Genomic DNA, 12763 nt, shown 5'->3' on the forward strand with positions numbered 1-12763 from the left:
CGGGTTCTCTGGGTTCTTCACCAGAGTTACACGGTGCAGTTAGCAGCGTCCCGAGCCCAGAGTGGCAATGATAGACTTGCTATTCTCCATATTACAGTCAGTTGAGCATCACAGAATTGGGAGTTCTTGCTCCTAAGCTCCTCCTACAGTACCACCTCTAAAGGACTCACTTTACACGTGCATTTCTGGACAAGCTGGACAAGACAGATACAGAACCATCGTTGAAAGTAAAAGAAGCATGTGGACTGAGGCGGTATTATGAGTCATTTTACCAGATTTTTTACGCTAATATGATTTGGGTTCTTGCAAATGTTGTCCTGTCCACTTCACCAAAGTTACATAGTGCAGTACTAGCAGTATTCCGAGCCCAGAGTAGCAACGATAGAGGTGCTATTCTTCACATTACAGCTCTGTGGAGCATCGACCTACATGCTACATAATTTTACTTTAAGGCTATGTGGTTCCTTCTATGCTGACATGGTCTTGACATGACTTTTTATGTGTCACTGCTTTGCTTTCCCTTCTGCGGATGGATGCTCTTGCATGCTTTACTTGCATGATTGCTTGCACGGCCTTGCCTGCTGCCATGCACTTGACATGACTTCATTCATGGCAGTTCCTCAGGGTTACCTCCTCATGCAGTGTTACGCACTGGCTTGCTTGCATGTCCACGATTACATAGGTAGCCCTGCTTTTCTGGCCATGGTGCTGCTTTCGTGATCTTGCCTACTTGAGTGACCTTGCCTTCTTGCGAGGTCTTGCTTGTGGGTGCATCACGTCTAACCCTTTTGGCGTCTCACAGCGTCAGCACATCGTTTTCACGTCATCCTCCTCATCCTCCTCCTCATCCTCTCCTTCATCTCACTTCTGTCGTCTTTATAACTGTGCAGCCACTAATGAGTATAAGCACCAAAACGATGGCGGGAAATCTGCAGAACTCACTGGAATTCACGCAAAACAGTAACATCAGCCACGTCCTGCTGAGTCAGGAGCGCCAAGGGATATTTCAGATCCCACCCATATTCGGACAGACCCCACCCCCCTTCAAATACCTGCGCTAGGATTGGCCAGCAGCGTTCCACCTCCCCCGCAGGGATTGGCTATGTGGTCTGTTGTTCAGTAAAAGCTGATAGCCAATCACAGGCCAAGCCTTGAGCAGGTGGGCGGGGCTTTCCGGAATACGGGTGCGGAAAAAACAACCCCACACCGTCCAGCGAGTCGAGGCGCTCCGTCTCGTCCACTTTCCCCTCCGTTTCTCTCCGTTTCTTCTCGCTTTAACGACGGGGCTCCGTCCCGGGGTTTGGAGTGACGTCAGAGTTTCAGATTTTAGGCTTCCATCTCCAGGGGTGGTGTTTTTTTTTTGTTGTTTATTTGATTGTATTTGATGGTATTTCTGCCCACTGTCACACATGTTGTGTTGTTTTTTTGTACCTCACCCAACTTGCTGCACGGGATCCTCTCTCTCTCACCCCCTTTGCCGTTTTCCGTGTGTTTTTGAATGAATGAATGAACGAAGGAGGGCGAAAGTCGATCCGGGGTTTCGATGGCTCCACTGCGGAAAACGAGGGAGAAGCGTGCAGCTTAAGGACGTGGACGGGCTGAGGGCACCATGTAAGTTGGGACAAGATTTTTAAAACCTCCCCATCCTAAATCCCCCCATGAATGACTAAATGCATGACAGAGATTATTGATTACATCCAATAACAACATTAATACTGGTCATAACGACCCTCATTATTATCCACATCATCAATGACTGCACAAAAATTGACATGCCAGACTCAAACTGTGTCTGTGTCATTCGTTCAATGACAAAACGTGATGCAGGTGCAGTGCTGACCACACACTGTCCATCAGGCATCCACAACATAAGAGCGGTTTCTTCACACTCTTCATCAGAAAGCATATGGCTCCTCTCATTGGTCCACATTCTGCTCCTTCTAATACTAATAATAATTGATGCACCGTTTAGAAGCTCCAGGATCGCTCCACGGCAGCACCTGACAACCGTGTCCTGTGTTTTCCTGCAGGTCTATCCACATTGTGGCTCTGGGGAGTGAGTGTCCAGGTGGAGTGGGGTCTGGGGAGGACGCTGCCGGGCCGGGGCAGGTGCAGGGTGGGCTGTTGTGGAGCTACCTGGGCCATGGAGCGAGGGAGCTGGACCCGACGTCCGCCACTCCTTCTAGGCATCCACTGAACCCGGCCTTCATGGAGTACCAGTCCAGAGTGTTCGGAGATGTTCGAGTGATGGTGCGGGACTGCCCCAGCTGGGTGAGTGAGTGAGTGAGTGAGTAAGTGAGTGACTAAGGGAGTAATTATGGTGTGATAAATGTGTGAATGGCTGAGGGTGTAAGTATGGTGTGAATAAGTAAGGGAGTCAGTATATGATGAATGAGTGAGGGAGTGAATATGGTGTGATGAATGAGTGAGGGAGTGAATATGGTGTGATGAATGAGTGAGGGAGTGAATATGGTGTGATGAATGGGTGAGGGAGTGAATATGGTGTGATGAATGAGTGAGGGAGTGAATATAATGGGATGAATGTGTGATGAGTAAGGGAGGAAGTAGGGTGTGATGAATGAGTGAAGGAATGAGGGTGTAAGTATGGTGTGTGAAAGAGTGTGGGAGGAAGTATGATGGGATGAATGAGTGAGGGAGGAAGTATGGTGGGATGAATAAGTGAGGGAGGAAGTATGGTGGGATGAATGAGTGAGGGAGGAAGTATGGTGTGTGAAAGAGTGAGGGAGGAAGTATGATGGGATGAATGAGTGAGGGAGGAAGTATGGTGGGATGAATGAGTGAGGGAGGAAGTATGGTGGGATGAATGAGTGAGGGAGGAAGTATGGTGGGATGAATAAGTGAGGGAGGAAGTATGGTGGGATGAATGAGTGAGGGAGGAAGTATGATGGGATGAATGAGTGAGGGCGTAAGGGAGGAAGTATTGTGTGCTTATGATATTTGAGTGAGTGAGTGAGTGAATGGTTGAGGGGGTGAGGGAGTGAATAAGTGAGTCAGTAAGTGAGTGAACAAGTGAGGGAGTGAATGAGTGAGTCAGTAAGTGAGTGAATGAATGAGTGAGTGAGTGAGTGAGTGAGAGAGTGAGTGAGAGAGTGAGTGAGAGAGTGAGTGAGTGAATGAGTGAGTCAGTAAGTGAGTGAATGAATGAGTGAATGGGTGAGTGAGTGAGTGAGAGAGTGAGTGAGTGAATGAGTGAGTGAATGAGTGAGTCAGTAAGTGAGTGAATGAATGAGTGAATGGGTGAGTGAGTGAGTGAGTGAGAGAGTCAGTAAGCGAGTGAATGAGTGAGTGAGTGAAGTGCTTCCATAAAGAATGTGTTCCACTGTAGGGCCACAGCTGTTCTGTACCTGCTCGACTTTACGGAGTGTTTGTCCTTCTGTTGGGCTGCTGAAATAGGACTGGGAGGAAAAACCACGGGACTGACAGCGGGTGCGGCAACAGGGTCCTGTGTGGTTAACAAAGTTATTACACCCTGTTCTGTTGATTGACAACATGGTTGAATTGGTCTAGCTTTGGTGACACTGGGTGAGGTGATGCAGAACTGCTGAAAAAACACCCTGGCCAGCTCAAGCTGATCAAGCTAGGTGAACTGGTTGACCAGCTTAGCTCATGACCAGCATAGGATATGTTTGAGCTGGATGGTTTAGCTGGTCAACCAACATGAACTATTATGTTCAGATGACAAAACCAATCAACCAGCTTAGTCATGTTGTTGACGCTGGTAGACCAGCTGAACCATCAAACAAATGAAAACATACAGTATGCTGATCAACAGCTAAGCTGGTCAACCACGTAGTCAGCTTGCTTACCAGCATAGGGTATATTTTCACCTGAATGACCATCCGTTCAAGAAACTTCACCATCAAAGACCAGCTTTGACCATCTAAAGCAGGGAAATGGCAGCAGGTGAAGCTAGTCAGAGACTACCCAGCCAAACCCCACCTAAATCTTCTTCTGCACTGAGTAGCTGAGTTAGCGAACTGTGCCCCAGGTGGAACTAATACTGGCACAGTTACAGGAAGAGGCTACTCGGACTGTGTTTGCTGTGTGCAATAGATACTATATAGTGAGGTAATGAGTGAGGTTGGGTGTGGTTGAGTGAGTGAGCGAGCAATCGAGTGCTCCAGAGAGTGCAGGATGATGGACTACAAAAACAGGATTAGAGTGGGTTAGGGGTTTTCCGGATGCATTTCGATGGGGTTGGGTGGGAGGATGGATGGTTTCTGCCTGAACATAGCACTGAAAGCAGTGTCAGATGATATCTATGCTGGTTCTGTCCTGAAAATGGACATATGTGTCCTGGGAGGAGGCTCTAAGGGCGGACAAATGGCTGCTCAACTGTCTTTTCTCAATCTTCAGTAGAGTTGGGGGACGTTCTTAACAATTCTGTGCTTTAAAAACATGCCATGAATCTGATGTAGACTTTTTTGGGGGGACTTTTTTCAAGTGGAAATGTAGGAAAATCCTTAGGAAGCTATTGGTGAACAAGGTCCATTGTTCTCACACTCATTTCATCATTTTCCCTCAGGACTTGCTGGACAGCGACTGGGCCAGTGTGCGGAGCGTCCTGGAGCAGGCCGATATTGTGGTTATTAAGTATTCCGTCAACGACAAGCTGGCATTCCAGCAGGTGCGAAACGGCTACGCCCCGAGACTCCGCCCCTTACTGCGCCACTGGGGTGTCCCTGTCATCCTTGTTGCGGTGGGAGCACGGCTCAACGGTGAGAGCTGACTGGTTGATTATAAGAACTGCAGGGTGTAGGAACTTTAATTAATGTTTTCCCTGTCGTGAAAACAACAAGGTGCTATGTGGGTGAGAGCTGATGCACCTATAATGACACTGCAGTTTAACCTGTTATCTTATGGTTAAACATTGGTTGGTTTAAACATAGAGCTGCATCATGTGCTTGTGTGTGTGTGTGTGTGTGTGTGTGCTCATGAATTGTGCAAATTTGTCATATGGTAATCAGTTGTGGATTATAGATCAAAGGGACGCTATACATATTCGAGCCTGTTCGGTATTAACGTCGCACTGAGGTGGTAGTTACGCTTTTATTCAAAGATTACTGCTCAAATATGCTTCACTGTGTTGGCCTAAATGTGTCCTTCACGGCTCTCCAAAAACACAGGCAACAATAGCGAACGGTAACAATAGCTCAGAGTGTGAAGTACAGTGCACTCAGCCGGAGTGGATGAAGTTCAAGAGCATGAAGACACGTGGCAATCGGACACCTGGGTGTTCAAAAACGGGTTATCCATTAAATAGTTTTATTGAATTCACTGAAATGTAACCAAATCCGAACTCCAAGCGAGTGCAGCAGTCCGTCCAGTTGTTTACGCTTGTCGATTGACTGTTAACTGACTGGGGGGACACAGAGAAGAAGAATGAAGAGGCACAGTCATGTGTTTCATGAACTCTTTGAACTCCAGGCTTATTTTTGAGCTTCATTTTTAAGAACTATTACTGAGTAACTGCTAATAATTCAGTAACTACTGTAAACTGTTTAGTGGGGAGTTTAGCATAGGCCCACATTATTAAAGGGGTTTAAAGGGTAAAATACCTATATACTAAATTGTTCTTGCATTCATGATCAGCCAAAACATTAGCACCTCTGACAGGTGAAGTGAAAAACATTGATTATCTTCATCTACAGTGGCTTCATCTGTCATGACAAGCGGAAGAATCTAAGACACTTTTATAAGGCCCGAATTGTCATGGCTAGATGAAGGTCAGAACATATCTGAAACATCAGTCCTTCCAAAAGTGGTCCAAGGAGAACTGGCGACAGGGTCAAGGGCACCTAAGGCCCTCATTAATGTGGTCCATGTAGACCCCACTTCACAACTAACAGGTTGGAGAGGATCTGCTGCTAACGCCTAGGATCCAGATACCACAGGACCCCTTCAGAATGGTCCCATTTGTTGTGGTGGCACAAGGGGGACCTACTTAATATTAAGCAGGTGGTACTTATGTTATGGCTGGTGTATATACATTTGTGTAAATGAGTTATATTCTAATTGGCTTCCCTGTATTGCGCCAATTTCCAAAGCCAGTCTGGGTTGCCACATTCCTGAGACAGTGTAGCCTTGAGAGAGGGTTGCTGGTTCAATCCCCTGGATCCCAAGAAATGGAGAGTAAGGGAACAGTGCTTTGTCCTCCCTCCACATTCATGCCAGTTAATGTGAATAAGCCGTATGTGAACATTGTAAAACCAGTAGATTTATTGTTTTTAAAGCAGCATTATGTGAGAATTGGGCTTGCTCCTGGGCTTCCCCTATAGGATGTGCTTTTCTGGACAAGCTGAGAAATACAGATCTGTCACTGAAAGTGAAAGAAGCACGTGGACCACATGTATTACGGGATTTTACACAAATATGACTTGGGTTATGCAGTGTCACGGACACGGACACTTTTGCAAGCCTTGTCCTGCCACTTCACCGAAGTTGCATTGTGTAATAGCAGCGTTCTGAACTCGGAGTGGCAATGATAGAGATACCGCTCTCCTTTTAACTCATCAAAGCTGCTGTTTTAAGGTAAAAATGTTACAGAGTGTTGCTTTAACTGCAGCTCTCTCTAAAGGCTAATAAGTGATCTCTCAGGTACCAGTCACAGTAATATCTAAACTATTCAAGATAGCACAGACCTATGTAGTACACAAGGTTCACGTGTTTTGTGCTGTATGTCTGAATGGTTGCAGTTTGTTTTATTTGCTTGTGTCTGTCTTAGCAAGGACACTGCTGTAAAATTAATATTTAATCTCAGTGAGGTCTTCCTGGCTAAATGAACGGCAAATAAAAAATATTAAAAATGTTCCATTTATGCACAATGTACAGTGGGCTCATTTGCAGATGCTCCGAGGTAAACATTTATTCAAGGCGCACTCTCAGCTCTCAGCCTGAGGATTTAACTGGAATTAGCCAAACAGCAGCAGCTCCCTGTGTTCTCTATGTGACCTTTAAATATATAATTTATCAAGATTGGATGCTAAAATCCTGCCGGAGCGGTGTTTACCCCCAAAGGCTAATAGACTGGCTCTAATGAGCTGCCGGGTTAGTGCTGGACCTGTGGAAGGTCGCCGCCGCATGCACTGTTGTCTGCAAAGCTAGACGGTTAGTGAATGCTGAGGATGATGGGAGAGCTGCACTGTTTTTACTGTTGCCTGGCTGTGGCGGGACCCAGGGCAGATTCACAGCAGCATCATCATGCATAAACACACACTCACACGCACGCTTGTTTTTATGCAGTGTCAGGATGTGACCCACATGTATTGCAGGATGTTTAAAGATGATACACAATATTTATCGTGATACCCATGATCACATATTCTTACAAACTACTATTATAATAGTCTCTCATACTGACTACAGTGAGTTTCATCTGAAATGTGCTGCTCTTCATCCAGTTTAACCAGGCTGATTATACTGTTTGTAATGAAGCATGCAGTTGGTCAGTGTTCTTTAAGCACTGACGATATTCTCGATATGCTTAGAAATGTGTATATATACCCACTGTACATGTGTTATTGTGTCCCATATTACACATTATATATATATTTATGTCCTGCCGTGACTTGTATTACACCCTAAGGATTGCTATTTGATAGGTTCTTTAGTTTAAAAAGGTGGAGGAACCTCTTAAGGTGCTTTGAGGAATCTTCAAGGAGCCTTTTCTTCTAAAAATCTTTTCTTGAAGGTTCCTCAAAGCACCTTAAGAGGTTCCTTCAACCTCCAACAGTTCTTTAAGGATATTTTACTTTTAACAGTGTAGGGGGAGTAACAAATGGTGGGTTAATTGGCAGTTTTCCCTTTATCCGATTACTCAAGTACATGTAAATGTGCTGACCGGTTTAATACTGACACTGAAGGTTACCTTTGATTTGCTCTGCATTTCCTAGAAAATCAAAGCATTTTTGTCCTGAAAATGTACAAAGGCATGTACACTCACACACACACACACACACACACACATCACACATTTACCCTCCTCTCCAGGCCTTTGCCTTTATTGGTTACATGATTCATCCTTCACCCTGCCACTGAACTGACCATTTCCTCCCCCCTCTCTTACTTTCTCTGTCTCTCCTTCACTCTCTATCTGCCTCTCCCCTCTTACTTTGCCTGCCTTCATTCCCCTGGGCCCCCCCACCACCATTTGTGATGCACTCTTACTATACTTTGCCTTTCTGTAAACATAACAGTGCTGCAAATGGTTCTTTGAGCTATAGAAGAAGCCATAGAACAAACACTTTTGGTACCGTAAAGAACCACGGGCCTCATTCACCAATCGCTCTTAAGAAGAAACCCACTTACGCAGTTTTTTCTGGTTCTCTTATGTGGGCTTTGATGGGATCCATCATTATAAAAGCAGAGCTGTGAACAAATCTGTGGTTTTTAAACACATCAGAAATCTGACCTAGACCTTCTGTTAGGACTTTTCTTAAGAACTAATTTAGGACAATTCTAAGGAAGATATTAAAAAATTAGGTCTGTAGTTTATAACAGAGATTTTGCTGGTTTTGACCATTTCATCAGCATATAATAAATGATTTGGGAGGAGACTGTAAAAGAGAGGGGGGGGGGGGGGGGGGGCTCAGAGGACCTTGGGCTGGAGTTCAGGTGGCTTCTGCTTGTGGTAGGAACCCAGACCCTCTTCTGAAAAGTGGAGCCAGGAATGGGAGATAAGATAAAGGTTAAAAAGGAGGAGATGGGGTACCATTGGTTGCGAAGACTTTGTCGTAATATTTAAACATTATTAGTTAGACGTTAGACTAGAAGCAAGGCCATTAGGCATTGTCCTAATCCCAAAAAGAGTGTGAAGTGTGAAGAACCTTTTAATGGTGTAAGGAACCAGCACGTAACCTAAAGCTTCTTTACCAGTGTAAACGTTCCTCACACTCACATTCCGTCTCTATTGTGCTGGTTCGGACCATGGCATCAACATATGGTGATTTGTGGGGAGACCAGACACTTACTGCCCAAATAAGGAGATTTTACTACTAATTTTTACAAGGAATCAAAGCTTTGCACAGTACGGGCCAGTAAATGTATTATATATTTGTACAACTGATGTTTTGGAGATGTTCTGACCCAGTCGTCTAGCCGTCACAGTTTGGTTCTTGCCAGAGTGGCTCAGATTCTTATGCTTGCTCATTTTCCCTGACTGTTCACTTGCTGCCTAATATATCCACCCCATGAAAGATTCCACTGTAGATACAGATGAAGATCTATGTTTTTTACTTTATGTCAGTGGTGTTAATGTTATGGTTGATCGGTATGTTTAAAAACCAATAGGAATCAGCTTTGAGTTTTTTCTAATAGTTTAGAATTTTTAGTTTGGTCAGTTTTCCTCTATTTGTCCTCAAATCAGAGCAATTCTGTCCAGAAAGTACACAAAACAAGTGCTCACACACTGCTCATGCATGCATCCTCTGACTGTTATTCGTGCTGGCATTATGAAGTAACAGCCGCTCTGATCTCCTCGTGCCGTATGTTTCGGTGTGGACAGCTCCCAGAATGTCATGTGTCTTGATGAGGGAAGATGTGTTAGCCCACATTGGTGCATGCGTGAGCTATATTTGGGACGTTGCTCAGCGAATGGCGGTTGACCTGTGCGTCATAACGCTGTATCATCAGTGGTCTTTGCGGATGAGTTTCTGCGTATGTGTGTCATATTCTGCCTCTCCTCCCATCTCCCGTGCACTGTCACTCTTTGTCATCGTCTGCAGATGAAGGCCCCCCGTGCACGTGTCCCCTGTGTGCATCTGACTGGAGCAGCTGCGTGCCTCACGGCGAGGGGCTCCAGCTGTCCCGGGACCTGGGGGCAACCTACCTGGAGCTGCCCTCACTCAACAACTTCTTCGTCGGGCGCTACTTCGGCAGTGTGGTGAGTCTTTTTTTTTTTGCTCACCAGCCAAAATACCTCTCACTGTAATGAAGGACTGCAGCAAGGAGGTGTTTTACAGTGGGCTGTTCCACTCATGCTAAAGCATCACTTTGAGCTGATCAGCCCGAGATCAAATGGTAATAATAACAATTACAGCAAGTACAGTTTAACACGACTGTATATTTCGGCCCTGTATCGTTTACATGATACAGCAAAAATAAGGAGGCCTGAAATGTCATTTTACAGTTTATTAGATTACACTAGGGTTGTCATAACACCCAATGAGTTATCTCAACGTGATTTCCTTAAACCATTTAAGTTTAATAACTCAAACGATTTGAGCTTGAACAACACCCTGAACTGAGCTCAAACAGTGCCCTAAGTAAAGTAAGTGAGCTGTAGTTACTCTGTTTAAGCCAGCATTACTCAAACACACTGGATTGCAGGAGAGGGCAGTACAGACTTAGTCTAGCACAGTTCATTGATTTCCCTGCTTCAACAGCCCTACTATCTCTAGCAATTATCAGGTGAGTTGAATCAGGTGTGCATGAATGTGAAAAGCACTACACTGAGCAGGAATCCAGCCAAACCCTGATGCCATCTTTCTGCATTAGTGCAAGAGTGAACACTGTCCACTTAAAGTCACATTCAGCAGCACAGAAACTGGTAACTTGCTCTTACAGCCTTCAACACTAAGTTTCTGGCTTTTCACTATTCTAAGCTATTTTAGCTATTGCTAGTTTAGGAGAAAAGCTAAGCTAAGCTATTGCTTTTTAAAGAAAATATTCTACATAGTGTTGCTTTAAACTGAGTTGCAGTGTTAATTGGTACCGATTAATATAGTTTAGACTTGGCCTTAATCTGGGTCTGTGAAACCTGAAAGTTTACAGGATTGAACATAAATTCTACAGCTTAAATTAAATTTTTTTTTAATATCAGCATTTATGAAGCAGAAAATTGCAGTATTGAAAAAGTCTTAACATTCCAATACCCACACTACAGTTGGAATTTTAGGCTTACCTACACTCATCATGGGCATACATATCATGGCAATTTTGGGCATCCAGTGATGTTTTGAGAAGTAAAAGTGAGGCAAGAAAACTGCAGCAACTGTTAAACATGGTGGTGGGAGCATCATGCTCTAGGGCGGTTTGGTGCCAGTGCAACGGGTACAATGCAAGTGGAAGGAATACTGAAAGACTACTTCAGAATTATTCAGCTTAACATCAGACCATCTGCGAGATGATTGAAACATTAACACGATTGAGTCTTCCAGCAGGACAACGACCCCAAATACACATCAGAGGTGGTTGTGAAATAAATAAAGCAGGCTAACATTAAGCTTTTTAGAATGGCCTTCCCAAAGTCCTAACCTCAGCTCTATTGACAATATGTGAACTGTGCTTAACAGTCGGCTCTGTGCCGGAAAACCAACATATTTAACTGAACTCTGCAACAATTCTGCTAAGCAGAGCGGTCAGATATCCAATCTGAATTCTGCCAGAAGCTGTTGATGGCTACCCAGAGTGCTTGGTAAAGGTGGAACTTGCTAAGGGACATGTTCGGTGATTTGTCTGTATATCTTTAACCCTGTGTGCAGGGTTATTTTGACGCTGACTTTAATTAGAACCTATGCAGCAATTATTTGTTTAGTATTTTAAAACGTCCCTGCAGTTACTGAGTAATACTGTGTAGTTGCACTCATTGCTGACACAGATGTGCAAAGACACACATAGTTTAGTCCCTATAGAAGAGTATTACCAGTAGAATTGGACTCTCTGGAGCAGATAAACATGAACCTATTGGCACTGTGCCTCTAATACCAGGCGTGGGCATTGAGCTGTGGAGCAGTAGAAGAATGGTGTTCTCTGGAATGATGGATGGAGCTTCATACAATACTTTTGGGATGAGTTGGGGAGTTGGAGATGATGAGGTGGTGTGGTAATTGCCCAGCATCCTGACCTCACTAATGTTCTTGTCACCGAATACAATCAAGTACCTCATAGCAATGTTCCTTCAAAATCTAGTAAGAAAGTAGAGACAGTCACACCAACAGGATAAGCTCATTTTTACTAGTTTGAGCAGGTGTCCCACTACTTTTGTCATATAATGTATCTGCAGTTTTACCAGCAAGTAAAAACAGATATGTACAAACACAAAAAATGTAAAAAAATAAAATAGAATAAATAGTTAATCCAACAAACAAAAACAACAGAACCTAACAGAACTTGTTAAAAAGAAAATATTAGTGAACATATTACAGTAGGAAAATCAGGTGGGTTATAAATTATGTGTGTATGATTGTGCATTTTGTCGCTGTCACAAAAGAAAAGACTTAAAAAATAGTAATTTTACAGGAGAAGGATAAAACCTTCTTGACTTTCCATGTAAGTCAATGTAGAAAGACTTTATTCCAAATCATTTTGCAGCATTTCTATTGGTCCATTCATCAGGAAATATGGACACAGTGTGGAGAACAACAGTCAGATTCATATTATATCAAAAAGTGAAAAAGGGCAAAAAGGTTGATCCAATTTTTTGTCAGACAGTGATATTTTGCAGATGTGCATCACCTCTAATAATGAACTATAAATGTGTGTGTGTGTTCCTATAGCTCGAGTACTTCATGATTCAGTGTCTGAAGCAGAAAGCTAAAGAGAGACCAGACAAGAGGCGGGGCCACAGGTTTAACGAGCCCCGACCTCCTCACCTGGACCAACCAGGTAAGACTGAAAACATATAAATAAGGCCTTGCCAGTAGTTTGCCTGTGTCATTCTGAGAGTCTGTGTCAAGAGTCTGTTAGACATTTAGACATACAATACATGTCCAAATGTTTGTAGACACCGCTTTTATAATGAATG

At 44.0% G+C, this 12763-nt stretch overlaps 1 protein-coding gene across 1 annotated transcript in view; it reads left to right on the top strand.

Annotated features, from left to right (window-relative positions):
- The first annotated feature begins 1267 nt into the window (after positions 1–1267).
- The window catches only part of rhobtb3 (Rho related BTB domain containing 3), a 29742-nt gene continuing 18246 nt past the window's right edge, over positions 1268–12763 (top strand). Inside the window, exons 1-5 of the mRNA XM_072661457.1 lie at positions 1268–1611; positions 2031–2271; positions 4547–4739; positions 9744–9901; positions 12516–12624. Of these exons, the coding sequence (XP_072517558.1) occupies positions 1610–1611; positions 2031–2271; positions 4547–4739; positions 9744–9901; positions 12516–12624 (703 nt within the window). The 5' untranslated portion in view covers positions 1268–1609. The remainder of the gene's footprint in view (positions 1612–2030; positions 2272–4546; positions 4740–9743; positions 9902–12515; positions 12625–12763) is intronic.

Source organism: Salminus brasiliensis, chromosome 18, assembly GCF_030463535.1.
Source record: "Salminus brasiliensis chromosome 18, fSalBra1.hap2, whole genome shotgun sequence".
NCBI classification, from domain to species: Eukaryota; Metazoa; Chordata; class Actinopteri; order Characiformes; family Bryconidae; genus Salminus; species Salminus brasiliensis.